Source organism: Mustelus asterias, chromosome 3 (genome assembly GCF_964213995.1).
Source record: "Mustelus asterias chromosome 3, sMusAst1.hap1.1, whole genome shotgun sequence".
NCBI lineage: Eukaryota > Metazoa > Chordata > Chondrichthyes > Carcharhiniformes > Triakidae > Mustelus > Mustelus asterias.
In genome coordinates, this window is record NC_135803.1 from 105,844,157 (window position 1) to 105,862,828 (window position 18,672).

An 18,672-nucleotide genomic window follows, 5' to 3' on the forward strand; every position below is an offset into this window, starting at 1 on the left:
CTTTTAAAACTAACTTAGAATTTTACCACCTCGCCCGCCCAAGGCTCGTAAAATCCCGCCCGAGGCCAATGGAGAACGCCATTCTGTGTGGCGATAAAATTCTGGCCAGTAAGATCCCACAAACAGCAATGAGACGATGATCAGGTAATCTGTTTAGTGATGTTGGCTGAAGGATAAATTTTGGCTAGGAAACCAAGGAAAAATATTTTCTTTCTTGAATAATGGTTGTTTAGAAGAGGCTTAACTTAACCTATGAGTGACTTGTGATAGTCGGTGGAGAGGTTTTCCAGAAACTATTCATTTACACTATTTACAAGACTTCATTTAAGTACCTGGTTTCTATGACTGGTCTACGCCTAGCTCTCTTGAAGCCTCTTGGTCATCTAACTCAATGTCATAATTATATCATCCTTAACCTTATTTGCTCATTAATATAACCATTAACCCTTTACATTGGCATGGTAAGATTTACATCCACCAGAGAGGACAGACGTTCAAAAGACTGCCAACTCCAATGGTGCAACACTCCCTCAGTATTGTACAGGAGTGTCAGCTAGATCTGTTCTTAAGTCTCTAGGGTGGGCTTGATCCATAATCTTGTGACTCAGAGGCAAGAGTACTAATATTAAGCTAAGGCTGACACTTGTCTAACATTCCAGCTGTACAGAATTTGCATTTCTGTTTTCTTTCCTCCCCCACATTTATCAAGATAAGAAATGATATTGCATCTTAACGCACAAAAGCAGATATGTTGCTACAGAGGACACATACAGCTTGGAACTCCGCAGTATGCCTCAGTACCACCACTAAAGGAGCCTACACGAGCATAAAGGAGAAAAACATAAGTAGTCTAATTCCTTTCACAGACCATGCTCATTGCATCTTTTGTAACTTATTCAGTTCCACTTATGTCCAGTATCTAAAGTTGAGAAAGACATTGACACTTCTATTATTCATGTTATATTCTATAGTCTCATTTGCCTAGGATTAATTGCTTCATTATGACTCCTCAGTCTCATCTCCCCAGGAATGATCATGATTCACTAAATATAACATGATTTCGGAATTTATCCAGCTCTTCTAAATGACTGAAACCACATCACATTTAACTGTTTTATTGCGAGTATCTTCCAATTACCCATCACTTTGTATGGGGAAAGAAAATTCCCTCACCGTCCAATTTCTCTGCCAGGCAATTTTTCCCACCTGTCAGAACAATAGCAATCAAACACAATTATTTGGAATCCTACATCTGAAAGAAATTTAGCAAAATTCTAACTAAGATGTACAAGTTATACTGGGAGTGTCTGAAATCACTGCACTATTAGTCCCTTTGCAGTCTGAATTAATCAATAAAACTTGATTTTAATCAGCAAACTAACAGATTTCTCATGGTCAGTTGAAAAGATTTGTCATCTTATGAGGACAAAATCTGGTTGGTGAAAGATGTGAGCCAGCTCAAATCAATTATACTAAGTGGGCACAAACTGTAGCATATCTCTGTAACCTGCATAAGTAGGTCATGGCAGCTGTGACTATCTTTGAGATCCTGAATGATGGTTATAGAGTGGTATGTGTCCAACATTTGATAAGTTATCATCCCTGTTATTTAAATGATCCAGAATAGGATTGGCCACTGCCAATGGAACATATGTAGCTTTGAAATTAGATGACTGATTTGAAATTGTACTGTAAGCAGTAGGGCATTGAAGGGATATTTAAAAGATAGTTGCAGGTGTATTTCGATCTTCTGTTTATTTTTTCTTCCAGGATTGAATGGATATGTTGAAGACAATCCCAGTTGATGCATGTCTTATGGAGAAAAATGGTCCATTAAAGATCACAGCTGAAAAGTTAATCGACCCTCCTCTGTTTCACATGCTGGCCAGCTCACTGGGTCAGTTTCTCTTTAGTTCTGTATATTCTGCATGGCAAAATTATTACTCTTGGAATTTCAGGTGCTCTTTAAAATAATTCAATAACATTTTTAACATGGATGAAATCTGCCAAGAGGTTGCTCAGCCATGTGTCTTTATTGATTTTATGTTTCAGTCTATTGGGCAGTGAAATTATTGTTTAGCCTTGCAGAACAAAGGCAAGATCAAGTTATCGGCTGGAGTTTATTAGAAGGCACTGATACAATAAGAGGTTCAAATAGCTCTGTGTCACTGCCTTGTACCAATTTCCTAAGCTAGGGGAAGACATGATAAATGCTTTGGATGCGCGGAGTGCTGCATAATCACCTATTTAATACTCTGTGGTGTAACACAAAATGCAATTTTATATCACAAAGGAGGAATGAGGAAAAAATGACTGTTCAATGCCATGGCAACAGTTCCAATGCAATGCAAACCTTGGGCTCCAGCCTTTGTACTGCATGATTTGTAATGCTGGTATGCTACACTCACGCCAAATCATTAGTTTTTCCATGCAATTTGCACAGAAGTGACTTATCTTTTTTTTAAAAGTGGGATTGGCTGACATGACTCACACTACAATGGTATTGTGGTATATGATCACACTTGGGCTCCTTGGTATTTATCTCCACTCAAATTGATTCTATATCTTGACATTCTATGACAAGATAATTTCTCACTACGGTACTGATCTCATCCTTTATTAACAAGATCACCCCTCCTCATTCTCCTTTCTGCCTATCCTTCCAAAATGTCAAATATCCCTGAATATTCAATTACCAGCCCCGGTCACCTTGCAACTATGTCTCTATAATGGCTATCAGATCATGCCTATGTATTCCTACTTGTGCCAATTTATTTATCTTGTTAATGAATGTTGCACATCTTTAATGTTGTCTTTTTAAAACATTTTCCTTACTCTGACCAGTTACCATTAGCCATTTCAGTACCCTGCATTATTGTCCTGTCCTTTCTCTTTAATTTTCTAAATTTCCCTTCTCCTGAACTCTCCCCCACACCCTTATTAATTAGCTTAAAGCTCTATCTTCAGCCCTAGTTACATTAATAACTTGGATGAAGGTACTGAGTACATTGTCAAATTCATTGACGAGGCAATGGCGGGTGGGAAAAGCAAGTTATGAGGAGGACAGAAAGAGTCTGCAAAGGCATACACATATATTAAATGAGTGGGCAAAAATTCAGTGGATGGAAAATAATGTAGGAAAATGTGAGGTTGACCACTTTGTTGAAAAGGGTAGAGTATTATTTAAATAGAGACAGAATACTGCAATACAGAGGGATATGGGTGCCCTTGTACATGAAACACAAAATATTAGTATGCAGGGACGCAAGTAATTAAGAAGGCAATTGGAATACTGACCTTAATTGCAAACGGGGTGGAGAATTAAATTAGGGAAATCTTGTTGCAATTGTACTAGGAGTTGCTGGGACCATACCTAGAGTACTGTACACAGTTTTGGTCTCCTTATTTAAAAAGGGATATACTTGCATTGGGACAGTTCAGAGATGAAGAGGTTGTCTTATGAGGAAAGGTTGAGATCATTGGACCGATATTCATGGAGTTTAAAAGAATGAGAGGTGATTTTATTGAAACATTTTGAGGGAGCTTGACTGGGTAGATGCTGTAAGGATGTTTTCCCATGAGGAAATCTAGGTCTAGGGGACATCGTTTTGGAATAAGGGGTCACTTTACATGGAGATGAGGAATTTCTTCTCCTAGGGAGTCATTAATCTGTGGAATTCTCTACCCCAAAGAGCTGCGGAGGCTAAGTCATCAAATTTATTCAAGGCTGGGATGTTTGAAGTTCAAGGGATTTAAAGACTATGGGGAACAGAAGTTGCCGTTGAGGACAGATCAAATCAGTCAAAATTTTACTGAATGGTGGAGCAGATTCAAGAGGCCGTGGTACAGCCTACTTCTGCTCCTATTTCTTACGTTATGTAACACACATATTTACCTCTTTGTGGCACAATGTGATATATAAGATTGTGTAACACAAACATTCAAAAAGTGATTTATTTGTGAGACACACATTGAAAAGTAAAGATGCACATATTATTAGTCTAGTGGATTAATATTTAAGGTACTGGTAGAGACTGTGCTGCCACATATGTGCTAGAGTGTTGACAAAGACTGAGTTCGGTGCATTTTAGCAGGTAGAGATTCCATCATGTCTTCTGATGCTGAAAGACTCCATTCAATTAGATTATGGATGATCTCTATCTTAACTCCACTTATCTGCCTTGGTTCCATATCCATTCATACATTACCTAACAAAAATCCCAGTTTTCAAAGTTTAAGCTGACAGAGCATTCACAGCTTTTTGGGAGGGAAAGTTCAGATTTCCGCCGCTGTGTGTGTGAAGCAGTGTATCCTGACATCAACTCTGAATGTTCGAGCTCTAATTTTAAGGTCACATTCTTTTGCTTTGGGCTCCCCCCAGCAGAGCACATTGTTTCTATTTAACCTTTCAAATTCTTTAGTTATTCTTCAATTAGATTATCCTTAACTTCTATACCCAAGGGACTAAAAGGCTTGTTCATGCAACCTGTCCTCGTAACTTAACTCTTTTTGCCCTAGTTCATTTTCCAGTTGCATCATCCTTCTTGGAGTTAACTCCAACTGGTATTCCTTCACTCTAACCAAATTTTACTAGCATTTCCTGATTCCAGTACAATTCCAAGTGATGTTCCTTGACCCATGTAATTTGTAGTAGGGGTTCCTGACCCTGATCCAAGACCTCATTTTTGTTCCCTATCCCTAATTCCCTCAACCCAACTGATTGAGATTTCTCAACCAAGACAATTTCCAGGTGAAGGGATATTCCTAACAACAACTCTAAGGGACAGCACGTTGCACTTATATATCACTTTTGACATAGTAAAAGCTCCCAAGACATTTTACAGGAGACTTATCAAACAAAATTTGACACAAAATACCTAAGGAGATGGTAAGTCAGATGACCATAAGTTTGATCAAAGAGGTAGTTATTAAGGGGTGTCTTAAGAGGTAGGGAGTGGAGAGGTTTAGGGAATACATTCCAGGGCTCAGCAGCTGTTGGTTTAACCACCATCCACTTTTCACTCTTGTGCTTACTTGTTGATCTACATTGGTTTCTGGCTGAGAAATGTGTTAATTTGTAAAACTCAAATTTGTTGTTAAATCATTTCATGATCATGCCCCTCCCTATCTGTGCTCCTCCACTTCCTCCTCCGTGCATCGGGCTTTCATTGCTCCACTGGTAGCCACTGGTCATCTGACTTACTATCTCCTAAGGTATTTTGTGTCAAATTCTGTTTCATAAGACTCCTGTAAAATGCCATGGGAGCTTTCATTATGTTAAAAGCCAAATTACCTATAATGAAACTCATCTGCATGCTATGTCAAGACGATGCCACCTTTTCTGCTGATCAAATTGTATGACAGATTTGTGACAGGCAGAGTGAAAGGTTCTGAACAACTTGATGTTAAATCTGGCCTTGGCGTGAATGTGAAGGGAGGTCAGCTTAGGACATAAAAGCTTGGGACATAACAAATTTTCTGATCGTTAATGGTAACTTACACAATCCACTGGCACTGTTGAATCCTAAGACTGTGAGGCATTCTGTTGTGCTTATATTCATCATGAATAACGCCCCACTTTCTGGGAGTATCTAGATGTAGAGTACCTCCTATAATTGATTTAACTTTTTGTTATTGCAGACATTTGTTTTGGGATGGGTTTTCCTGTTTAATTATCACCTTTAACTTTGCTAAACCAAGGGAGATAAAAGAATTTCTCCAGTGATAGCCTTACAGATTAATACTTTTTTTTCTTGTCATCTTGGGTCAAAAAACTAACACTCTAACAGCACAATGGGCATGCCTAAACCATATGGACTGCAGCAGTTCAAGAAGATCACTCACTATCACCTTCTAAGGGGCAATTTAGGTTTGGCAACAATTCTAGCCTTGCCAATGTTGCTCGCATCCCGTGAAAAGATTTTTAAAAGTCCTGAACTGATTGTGAATTCTGAACTACTAATCAATACTTTTTCACATTTTGGCACTGATACCATTAAAAATCACTCGGGTGGCCTTTATCTTGACTCTGTGTAAAGAACAGGAAAAACGTATTTGCATTCTGAGCATGCTGTCATATGGCAAGCACATTCTTCAGATGCAATATTCACAAAGGACCTTTTGTGATTAGGCTTCTTACACTTCATACACGCCTCTAGCCTTAATTCAACATTTTATGCAGTGAGTGGTTAGTATTTGGAGTGCACTGCCCGAGAGTGTGGTAGAGAACAGATTCAACTGTGGCTTTCAAAAGAGAATTGAATAATTGGTAAAGCGAAAAGGCAATGGGGAAAAGGCAGTGGATTGAGATTCTCTGGCCAGCTCTTACAGAGAGCCAGCAGAGACACAAGGGATCAGATGGCCTCCTTCTGTGGTGCAACTATTTTATGATTCTATATCTCTTGCTTGCTCTTGCTGCCTACGTACAGAGTGGCTGATGATGGCGCACTCATAAACTGTGGTAAGTGGTAGGCTGAAAATGTAAGTTTTTGATGCGCTTGGATGAGGAAATCATTAAGGGCCCTGGATAATAGGTAGCTAAGGAGCTATATGAGAACAGGGAAGGATTTTAGTACAGCACAGCTTTACTGGAAAGCAATTGCAGATAACTGATTTATTTAAACAATTGCTTTTATATGTGTAGAAGAGACACATTCTTGTGTTACTTCATATGTATAACTTGCTTTAAGCTCCAGATAGCTCATGAAAGTTAGATGTTATGAAAAACACAAAGACAGACTGACAGTCTGCGTGCAATGGAGTACTGCCTTTTACTAGAACAAACCTCCAGCACAATAACAATGATGTGACTGCCTCACCCTGGCACAGACAAAATAGTCAGTCAAGTTACTGCCTGAACTATAACGGAGTCTGAAATAATTATTATTTAATATCTCATCAGCTGGATTTTGCTATTAGTGGTGAAACAACAGTAGTCGTTGCTGATCTTGAAGAAAATTGCCCACAAAGATCTGGTCATCTCTGTGGTGTGTTTTCTCCTTTCGCAATGGTGCCAAGGGGATCTCCAGGCATCCAGCAGCAGTGATACCCACAAACAGGGTAAGCAGCTGATCACATTCAAGAATTCTCACAGACAGCAAACTGGGAAATTAAAAGTACTGATTATCCTTTACTTTTAGTTTAGATTTTCAGGTGGTGGATAGCAGTCTAAATGATTATGATTGGATTAAGACAGAAGCTAAGTTATCATAAACTTTTTAAAATAGGTTTGAAATGTGGATTTTTAAATCATGATGATGGAATTGGATATTCCACAGTTACAAAAGTAGTTTTTCAAGGACAGTGAGGGTGTTTTGCAGTAAATATGGAATTTGTACATTCAATTTAACAAGGTGTAAATTTTTAGAAGGATTTTATGGAGACTAAAAGTGTAAAAGTGGAAGTTTTTGTCAATTCACCGATTGCTTAATGATATCATTCTGGGAGTACAGGATCACTGGCAACGACTTCTGAAATACATGTTATTCTGCACATGTGCAGAGATACCTGAAGTTGCTGTCAGCTTCAGTTTCACCAGTGATGGTGAACACTGTCAGTTTCATTGTCATTACCACTGTAAACTTCAGGCCTATGTTTCAGATCAACTTGAAGCACAGACTCAAATCAGTTTCAATCATCAAATTTTAACCTCAATTGGGCTGCCATATTTCGCTTGCCAATTAGTTAAATTTCACTTTTTGGACACCTGAAAACAATCACAATTTGTCAGCATTTTAATCAGCAGAGAAATGTAAAAAAAAAGTATTCAGGGAATAGCTCCAATATGGAAAAAAGAAAGGAATCATAAAAGTTTTATTTCAAAGATTGAATGCTCTAGAGGGAGCTGACTAAAAATTTAAAAGTTGTTTGAAATATTACATCCAGGAGCCATTTGAACTGGAAGGACTGAGACTTGATGCCTGATTTGAACTGACTGATATTAGCTCGGGCAGCACAAAATAGTGCTAAACTTAGGCTGTCTCCCTCAATCAGGGGGACGAAGGGCCAGCCATTGTTCCTATTCCTGATCATAGAATCCCTACAGTGCAGAAAGATGCCATTTGGTCCATCAAGTCTGCACCAATCACAATCTCTCCCTGGCTCTATCCCCATAACTTCACTTATTTACCCCCTTACACTAAGGGGCAATTTAGCATTGCCAATCAACCTAACCCTCACATCTTTGGACTGAACCCAGAGCAGTAATCCTTGTTAGCTGATGTTTGTCACACATAGGATTGGGCTTGATGTGATGCCTCCACATTGGGATGGCCTGGTAATACTCAGTGTCTGGAATGACAAATTAAGAATGGTAACTTTGGTGAGGTACTGGAGATCTGTCAGCTTCTGTGGAATAGTATTGGAGAAACAGGGACAAAAGGGAGAAAAAGCAAAAAAAAACATGAACATTCATAACACTGATAATTAGTTGGAACCATGAATAAAAATTACCATGGTGGTGGCAGGCCTTGTTTGTGGATGTTGTGCCTGTGGCTGGGGCTGCCCTGCAGGTTGCTGAAGAGTCTGCTGCCGTGGTTGTTGTTGTTGCTGCTGTTGTGGTTGCTGCTGTTGTGGTTGCTGCTGTTGTGGTTGCTGCTGGGCCGGTTGCTGCTGGGCCGGTTGCTGCTGGGCCGGTTGCTGCTGGGCCGGTTGCTGCTGGGCCGGTTGCTGCTGGGCCGGTTGCTGCTGGGCCGGTTGCTGCTGGGCCGGATGCTGCTGGGCCGGATGCTGCTGGGCCGGATGCTGCTGGGCCGGATGCTGCTGGGCCGGTTGCTGCTGGGCCGGTTGCTGCTGGGCCGGTTGCTGCTGCTGCTGTATTGGCCCTGGCTGTTGCTGCTGTTGTTGTGGCCGAACTTGTTGCTGCTGCGATTGCCGTGCCTGTTGCTGCTGCGATTGCCGTGCCTGTTGCTGTGGTTGAGGTTGGCGTGGTTGTTGCTGCTGCAGTGGTGGTGCTCGTTGCTGCGCTTGCGATGATGGTTGCCTCGCTTGCTGTGAAGGTGACTGCCGTACTTGCTGCTGCGAATGACTTTGTCGCGATGGTTGTGGTTGAGTGTGCTGTGACCGAATTTGTTGCTGTGGAGGCTGTGGTTCAGATTGTTTTCTAGCTGCCTGTTGTTGTTGTTGTTGCTGCTGCTGCGAGTGCTTCTGTGATCGTGGTAGCTCAGCGTCTGGGTGATGCCCAGATGATGATCGAGGCTGCGTCCACTCAGCAGAACCCAAGTGAGAATCCCGTTGAGATCTCGGCTCTGTTTGACTTCTTCTTTGTGAAGGCTGCTGGGAATATTGCCGGGATTCTTGGCGATGCTGTTCTTTTGGATGTTGCCTTGACGACTTGCGAGAAGGCTCCTCAACCGCATGACGTGAAGAATGTCGGCCAGCCTCTCCATACTGGTACGCAGACTGTTTCTGATGATCCTTTGAGGAGTACCGTGACTGTGAACGCTCCGCCGGTTGCCATGAATCATCTGGTGCCTCGTCATAGTTGTGGCGTGAGTGGTTTCGGTGACTGCGTCTCTGCGATGAAGACTGTCCACTGTAATGTCTGGAACGCTCCCTTGGTTTTTCGAACCAGTCTGTCTCCTCTTGGCCCAAGTGATAGGCTTCAAAAACCAAAAACATATTACAGTCACTCTGTTCTCCTGCTGCATCTGTGGTACCAAGGCTGTAGCCATGCAAAGGTTCAATGCAGGCAGCTTGCCTCATGCAGGGAGCTCCAGGATAAGTTACTTATCAAACAGAATAAACCCACAAAAACACATCACTGAACAAACATACCACCAACAGAAACAGTGAGCTGCGCAGCATGCTAAAAATGTAAAAAAAAAGTGCATACAAAAGGGTAAAGGCACATGCCAATCAATTAGGCTTTAACCTTGTAAGAATTAAGTCTGTTTATACATGCATTTATTTACATTGTTGAAAAGATGCTTTTTCTGATGAAACTTTGCACTGAACATGCTTTGTAAATGATCTGTGTGTTAAGTTGATGAGATCACCAGTGATATTCTTTACCTTCACTGTCAGACACAGCACAGTGCATATCATCCATAACGTAACCATCATCCTCTCTGTAAGTATGGCTACGCGATGTCTCTTTCACATCCTGAACATCAGGCAGGGAGTGGCTGGAGCCAAATTGAGATCTGCTGTCTACAACATTTGGTGGGAGTGGTTCTCTAGAGGGCCTTGCCCCATGCATCTGATTTCCCATAGGACTCAAAGGGATTTCCTCTTCAGAGGCCTGCGCTCTCATTGGAGCACGGCCTCGACTATGACCCATTCCCATCTTTTGAGACCTATCCATGGTATCTCTTTCATAAGATTTACTTCTTGGACTAGCTGCTTCTTTCCCTAATTTTTCCATTCCATACATTGAGGAGGATCTTGATCTGCTGCCATTGCTGTACCCTCTCTCTGAATCTTCCATTGCTTCTCTACTACCATGACCAGAATATCTCTGCTGGTCATAAATATTTTTCTTCAGGCCATATGTTATCTCATCCTGAAGCTTTTGTGCCCTAAGGATTACGTTGTTTCCTGAAGATGAAGTTGTGACAGTATATGAAGCAAAATCAGATTCCACATCTTTGGCTTCTTCAATAGGTGAAAATTTGGAGATTTTCTGTTCTATGTTTTGCTTTCTGTGTTTGCTGCGCTTGGCGGATATTACAGCAGGAGCCAGTTGTTTCGATGAATGCTTTTGAGACCCATAAGAAGAGTTGTGCTTGTCTGTGCGCGAGGAATGTCTATGATTGTTGTCTGCATAGTAATATGAAGATCCACTTGAAGAGTTTGATATTCTGCTATGGCTATCTGAATTCCTTTGGTATCCATTCTTTCCTCGATGGTCTGATACTTGGAGATCATACATATCTTCCTCCGATTCATCATCAGCTTTATTGTAAGTGTGGATTCTATTAGAATTGGTCGTTTCTGGGAAGTCATTCTTTTCCTTTGAATGTCTTGAATTACTATGCTGAGGGGGTTGTTCTACTTTCTGGCTCTCTGTTGCTGAGGTATTCTCTTTGGTCAATTCACTGATATCATCAATCATGACATAATTACGAGAAACATTGTGCTCTAGGTTTGCATACAGAGAATCGGCTGAATAGTTAGTTGAAGGACTTTCCATTGCATTTCCACTATCAGCAACTCTCATCTCTGCATTCTTATACTGATCATAGTTGTTACTCATTGTTGTGGTTGTGTAAACTTTCTCAGTTGGAGTTGCAGAAATAATTGCATTTGGATTACCAATTACTTCATAATTGGTGGGTATTTTCTGTTCAAGATCTGCTAATGATGTCTGCCTTGGTTTCTGATGTTGTGCCGGAATGTTTGTCTGCTGTTGATACTGAGCATTATGACCAGGCTGGAAGGAAGCCTGATTTGGATATGTAGTAGGAGCATGGTATTGGTTAGGTGGTTGGAATCCAGTTACGTTTTGTAAACTATTGTCAGATTGGTAATTTGTGTTCTGGGGATATGCATGTGGCTGGTAAGTGTTTTGAGAATGTAAGGCGGAATGAGACTGAAAATTGTTCTGTGACTGGTAACCATTTGGAACTGGGTAATGGGGTGGCTGATAACCTGCAGGTTGGTAATTCGTCATACCTTGAGGAGTGGTTTGTGGCAGAGGATACTGTGATGATGTGGTTGGATGCTGTGCCATTGAGAATTCAGAATACTGATTGACTGGAGCAGTATGTGGCCTAGCTAAGACATTGTTGCTGTTGTATGAAGATATTCGGATGTTATTGACCTCACTGTCTGACATATAGTCCCTATCTTCTCCCAAGCCCCGCACGTAGCCCCCATCTCGCTTTGTTGGATCTTTGACAAAGGTTTCTTTTCTACGATTGATTCCTAGTTCTATGTAACGTAGCTTTGCATCAATTTCCTTTTCTTCTTCATCAAGCTCTGCCTGTTTCTTCTGGAGTTTGTTTGATTCTTGCTCCACTTTCTCCAGCTCATGGCTGATATCCTTAAGGAGTCTATCACGAGTGATTTGGTCAGGCAGAGTTCCCCGTTTACGAGGCAGGGAGGTTCCAAACAGCTGTGGATGAATTGGTACACTAGCATGTATTATTTCTTCAGGTGGTGGACTTGGCAGGGTTCTCTTCACTTTTTTCATTGTGCTCTGCTGCCAGTTTCCGATCTGATAAAACAAAATTGCAGATTTTCTGTTACCTGTGTGAAGTACATCATGCCATTCTGATGTTTGCTATGAATTATTTCCCCACATAGAAAATGCACAAAGATCATCCTAAACCAAGGGAATTGTCTCATTGAATTAGCCTAAATCAGCATGCACCGTAAATTATTCCAGTTGGATTATCATTCCATAGATATATTAAAAAAAACATCTGCAGCTATAGGAAACCACTGAAAATAAGGACTTGGAGCATACTCTTTCATCACAAACTCAGGCTATCAGGCAAAATATTTTTGTGTTTATCTAACAATGTACTCATTCAGTATCAATCAATCAATTACAATCTGGAAAATGATGTACATCTTACATGCATTAAAGATGCATATAAGACATGTTCAAGATGCAAAGAAATAGATAAAATTATACCCTAACTTTACAGAATCTTGGCGCACTTTAAAAGTAATCAAACAGTATCTGTTAGCTAGTGGCATATCCACTATCCATGTACTCAATTCCTTAGCCTTCAGAATGCAAATTGCAACATTTGGCCGTTACTACCAGGTTTTTTTGTTCAAAAATGGGGACCAATTCTGACCAATGAAATCTCACTTATTAGACTGCCCTATTTTATTCGAAGAGTTTTTATTTATATTTTATTGCAAAAGATAAAACAGTTTTAATCACTTCATTGGTTTTGCAATTATTCTCACCACTCAATGTGTAATTATTGCAACTCGCAATATTTTCATTGTCAACTTTCCCTGTGATTATTTGAACTGATGCAGTGCACATTTGTGCTGCATCTTGGTTTTTTGTAACTGACAAGGAAAACACTTGTGATTCCTCATTCACACTGCATGAATTATAGCCAAGATGTTCATTCACTATGTGAGGAACACCTATGGTGCTTTATCCACACATGACTAGCTGAGATACCTCAGTCATATCACATGGACTCCAGAATTGCAATTTACAAAAATTAACTTAAGCAACATTAGAAAAAATGTCACCATACAATAACTAATTCCCAGTACCTGATAGATTTTATTTCAGGACTATAAGGAAGTTGGGGAAGAAATTACAAATACCATCGTCAAAATCTTGTAAAGTTTCCAGATTTAAGAACTGTCCCTTTGAATTAGAAAACTGTAAATGTAACTGCATCATTTAAAAATGAAATTATAGATATGTTAGTCTAACATCTGTTGTGGGGAAAATATTGGAATGTGTGACCAAGGATTTAAGGTAATTTGAACTGATTGGAAAGAGCAAATATGAATTGTAGGAGGTAGGTAATATCTAATGAAACTAACTGAGTAAGTAATTACAGTGGCAGACAGGGCAATGTAGAATGTTAAGGGATGGTTTGATTGAGAATAGATGGAGAACACTTTTTTCACTAGTGGGGGGGAACATCAATTTAATATCAGAACCAAGTCATTCAGGAAAGAAATTAGGATACACTTCTTATGCAAATGGTGACAAAATGTGGAACACCCTCTCTCTCTAACATGTGAAGAGCTAAGATGCCTCGACAAAACCGGATGGAAAACTCATGAAATGACTCATTCATGCCACATTGAGAACCTCTGATGAAGCTCTATGCAATTTTGTTTTGTGTTTTTCATTCCTCCTATTCTGAAGGCACTGAATAATCAGCCAAGTAGGGTTATGTGAGAGATGGTGGCTCAACCCATCAAACCACGAAACCATTCCTCAAGTATAAGTCCATCAAACAATTGATAAAATTATGGTAGTAATTGGACTGAAAAATTACATTGTGTGACAGGGAACACTAGAATGCCACAGCACATGAAAGCCTCGACTCAATTTTCCCATTCCCAGTCAAAGGGTATAGAGATTAAACGTTGTGCCCCATCTCCTGTCCTGGATATGATAGAATCATAGAATGATACAGCAAAAAAGGAAGTCACTTGGCTTGCAGAAAGTAAATCTCTTTAACACAGATGCCTCATTGGAATGTGCTGGTACTTGTGCCATTTTCCATCCATATTGGAATATGCTGGTAATTGTGACTGAAAATTGAGAAAGACAACCGTCTCAACTGCAGATGACTATCATTTTTTCTTACGAGGTAAACGAACAAAAATGGTATAATATTAAGGGATGTTAAGTAATCTAGAAAACTTCATTTTAGATATTTTGCAAATCCAAAATTCTTTAGAACCTGTCAATGTAATCCTGCCTAGGGGCCACTAAACACCATGCTCTTCTAGAATGAGGTTTGTTACAGGGTTTCATCACTGATGCAGCAGCCGTAAACTGCTACCTTATCATTAAAAATGTCATAAAATGTTAAGGCGAGGATGATGCATTATAGAGAGGTGCTTTATGTAATTTCTTGGTCAGTAAGAGAATCATAAAAGAGCACGTTCTTGAGTGAAGGCAGAGAGGCATTTTATATTAATATCAGAGTCATAAACAATTGCAGAGTATTCACTTTATAGTGAGGGAATGTTAGATACTTTATATTAATTCTATTTTGGTGAGGGAAGTATAAAGACACATTAATAAGTCTTCAGTGAGGGAAAGTATCTTTATAGTTCCACTAACAGAGAACAGTAATTACATTCTGCTGGAAAGTATTATATTGAGCAGATAGGTGTTCTTATCTTGAGTCAGATAGAATAAAGAAGAAAAATATCTACAAATATATTGTAGCATTGATTACAGAAATTATACAATGGTCCAGAAAATCCAGAAAACCAATTGCAGAATTTTGTTTTACATGTTTGAAGGGTTTGATTTTGTTGGTGTTTGAGTTTCTTTTCATCATTTGTTGTACTCATTTGATGCTCTTGTGGATAAAGTCAGCTGACATAGAAACACAGAAACTAGAAGCAGGAGTAGGCCATTCAGCTCTTCATGCCTGCTCCGCCATTCATTTTGATCATGGCTGATCTTCGAATTCAATATCCTGAAACCTCAGTGGTTTTGTGGAGGGACAGGGCAGAAGGTGGAAATACACATTTAAGTGTGCATTTGTGGATGTTGCAGGAGACATGACCCGAGTCAGTTGTGACATAACCTACAGTTGAAAAATACTGATGACACTGTCTAGACTCAGGGAATGTGACTATTTGGCTGACGCCACAATCTAGGCTCGGATAGAGTGACTATCTGGCTGATGACATTGTCTAGACTCAGGAAGAGTGACGTTTTGGCTGATGACACTGTAGACACAAGGAGGGTGACCTTTAGGCTGAAATGCTCAAGAGTTGTCAGCACCTATGGTGCAAAGCTTATTACACAGCTTTTAATGTTTGGTGAAATGAATGTAAATGAGTGTTGCCAAATTTGCCTTTAACCAGTGAAGCATTTTGGGAAACTAATCATTTGTTTTTCTTCAGTGCTTTGATACAGTGAGTGCCAGCAGGCTTAATTTATTCCATGGGCAACAGTACAAGATTCACAATCTGATTATCCATCCTTCCTCTTCACAAAAATCCTGATTCAAGCAGAATACTTCCCGCATTTATCAGAGTTTAATTGTATTTCATGATTTTATCCTTGTGATCTAAATCTTTTTCTGAAGCTCATTATTAGAAAATACTTTCCAAAGATATTAACACTAATTGGAATAGCCTTAAGAGACCCCATAATTTCTTATCAAATATGCTTAATCAATATGAAGTAATTATATGTCATTGATTTGTAAAGTAATGTTGAAACTTCATGGAATAGATAACACATTAACCAGATGTACTGTGAACTGGTTAGTCAGTGAAAGAGATTGTGAAAATGGTCGATGTTGAGTACAATAACCAAATCATAGAATCATAGAAACCCTACAGTGCAGAAGGAGGCCATTCGGCCCATCGAGTCTGCACCGACCACAATCCCACCCAGGCCCTACCCCCACATATTTACCCACTAATCCCTCTAACCTACACATTTTAGGATTCTAAGGGGCAATTTTTAACCTGGCCAATCAACCTAACCCGCACATCTTTGGACTGTGGGAGGAAACTGGAGCACCCGGAGGAAGCCCATGCAGACACGAGGAGAATGTGCAAACTCCACACAGACAGTGACCCAAGCCGGGAATCGAACCCGGGACCCTGGAGCTGTGAAGCAGCAATGCTAACCACGGCGCTACCGTGCCGCCCAAAGTGCGCTACCGTGCCGCCCAAAGTGCGCTACCGTGCCGCCCAAAGTGTTTCACAGAGATCTATTCCATGGTCCCTGCAGTTCACAACATTTTTGAATGTTATGAAACAATGTATCTGTAGTAAATCAGCTGAATAAAGTCATAAGAACAGGAAGACAGTTGAGGATTTTGAGAAACTTGGACCAGTTACATGGATGAGCTGAGATATGGAAGCTATATGTCACTGTCGGTCAATGTTCAGTATAATGCATATTGGAATAAGTAACCATAAACTGATATACATTATGAAGGAGTTTCAGTTTGAAACAGAGAAACTCAACCTTCCAGGATTACAGCTCCTTAAAGTTTCACTAAATAACATGAAAGAGTTAGGTTTCAGAGAGGAGTGACAATGCACAACAGGGGAGAGAGTGAACTTCAAGGTTTTGCAACATAATGATGCAGGAGGTGGGCAAAATACAGAGGTTCTCTATTGACAGAGAAGCAGGATGCCTCCAGACTAACACTTCAAAGGCAGTGGGAGTAGGTAGCCATCATGCACTACATTTACAGGAACCTAATATCTAACTTTCCTTCTCACAACCCACTATGTCCTCTGATTAACAAGTTGCAGATGGTCTAAGCATGCACTTTTGCTTTCATTCCCACTTCCCTCATCACAATTCCACCTTTGTGCTTTTTTCTCTCAAGAAGTCCAAGGCCTGGTCAGGCACTGATGGAAGAGAAAGAATTGGTCGAGAAGAAATACAGTGCTAACGATGAAATCTCATCATTCATTTTTACAGTTTCAGGCTCCAATTCAGATACTGACATTGTGTGTACTTTGGAAGCTCGCTTACAGGTGGAATCTGCACATGGTAAGTCACTGGGCAAGGTGGCCTACAACCAGGGCAGGGAGAAAGGGTAGCTCAAGTGCCAACTCACCAAAGGGCAAGGTTGCTTGTGAATTCTGCTTAAATGTGGCAGCATACAGAAAAAGGTTGATGAGTATGCACAAATAAATGCCTGTTCTCCCTGTGTCATCTCTAATTAATCTCTATCATGCTGTAGAACAAGAGGATTTAAAAACCACAGCAGCCATGACTGGGAACAAGTGGTATGAGCAGAAACCTTGAAGTTACAACCAAGGCCTTCAAATATGTGCCACACCACTCCTTGTACACATCACCAACTTTAAGAAGCAGTTGAAACCACCAAACATTTCTCCTGACTCAGCAACCTAATTCAGTAGGAATCAATCAGCAATTAATCTAAAAGTGCCTAATGATGCCTTTAAAAAGTGCTGGTGAAGGTGTTCTTCCTGCTGCTGTAGACATGTTCAGTTGTGCTTTTGAGAAGGTCTGTCAGTTGGAGCATTGGAGATGCTCAGTCAGATGTCACATTCTGCCTATACTGTGCACTTCTGACACACACTTCCAGCACTTGCACTAACGACTTCACCATAATAGCGGATTTTGCAGCCAATGCCAGAAGTGTACACAGATGTCATTTTGAACCCAAAGTGGCACCTCTGACTCTGAAAGTGCAGGCGTTGTATAATCAAATTTTGTAGCTTTTAGACTTTAATTTGAGCTGGTGAGATTAAAAACTGGCAGAAAGTGGGAAGTGGTGTTCCACAGAGATCAATGCTTGGACCACTGTCATTAACCAATTACATAAACAAGTTAGACTCAGAAATCAGAAGTACAATTTCAAAACTTGTACATAGGATGGTGGGAGGATGGGATGGGTGGTGGACGGAGAATATTAACAGTTGAAACTGTTAAAAAAGAAAATGAGTGAACCTGCAAAATGGCATATAAATTGCAACTGACCTTCAAGGTGAATAAATGAGAGCTTGGGCATTTAAGTAGAGGCCCACATACTCATGTGAAAATAAGCATCTGAATGGAGTAGAGATCTAGAGGTGCAGATACATGAATCATTAGAAATAGCAGCATAGGTTAACAAAAGCCATAAACATGTAAGCAAAGCACTGTGGCTTATTTCCAGAGTAATAAAATTGAAAAGCAGAGAAATCATTTTGAACATTTCTGGCACCTCGGTTAGACTACATGTACACAGTACTGGTCTCCATTTAATAAAATGCCAAGAGAGTCACGAGAAAAAGTGCAATAAAGATTATAAGCTTGACACCAGAGCTGAGAAATGATTAATGTCAAGAAATACTAAAGAGGGTGGGGTTCTTTTCTCCAGAAAAAAGGTTGAGAGGTGCCCTGATAGATGTCCTGGAATCCTCAAGCAAGGACTGGAGAGGTGCACAAAAACTATATACAATGGTTAAATGATGCTAATGGTGCAATAAAAACAGAAAATGCTGGAAATACCCAGCAGGTCTGGCAGTATCTGTGAAGAAAGGAACAGAGTTAACCTTACATGTCAATAT

General features: G+C 40.2%; 1 protein-coding gene across 1 annotated transcript in view; it reads right to left on the bottom strand.

Annotated features, from left to right (window-relative positions):
• Window positions 1-18,672, bottom strand: part of LOC144491857 (protein bassoon-like) — a 517,892-nt gene that overhangs the window by 151,733 nt on the left and 347,487 nt on the right. The window contains exons 6-7 of the mRNA XM_078210147.1: window positions 10,012-12,157; window positions 8,452-9,599 (exon numbers count right to left, since the gene is read on the bottom strand). Of these exons, the coding sequence (XP_078066273.1) occupies window positions 8,452-9,599; window positions 10,012-12,157 (3,294 nt within the window). The remainder of the gene's footprint in view (window positions 1-8,451; window positions 9,600-10,011; window positions 12,158-18,672) is intronic.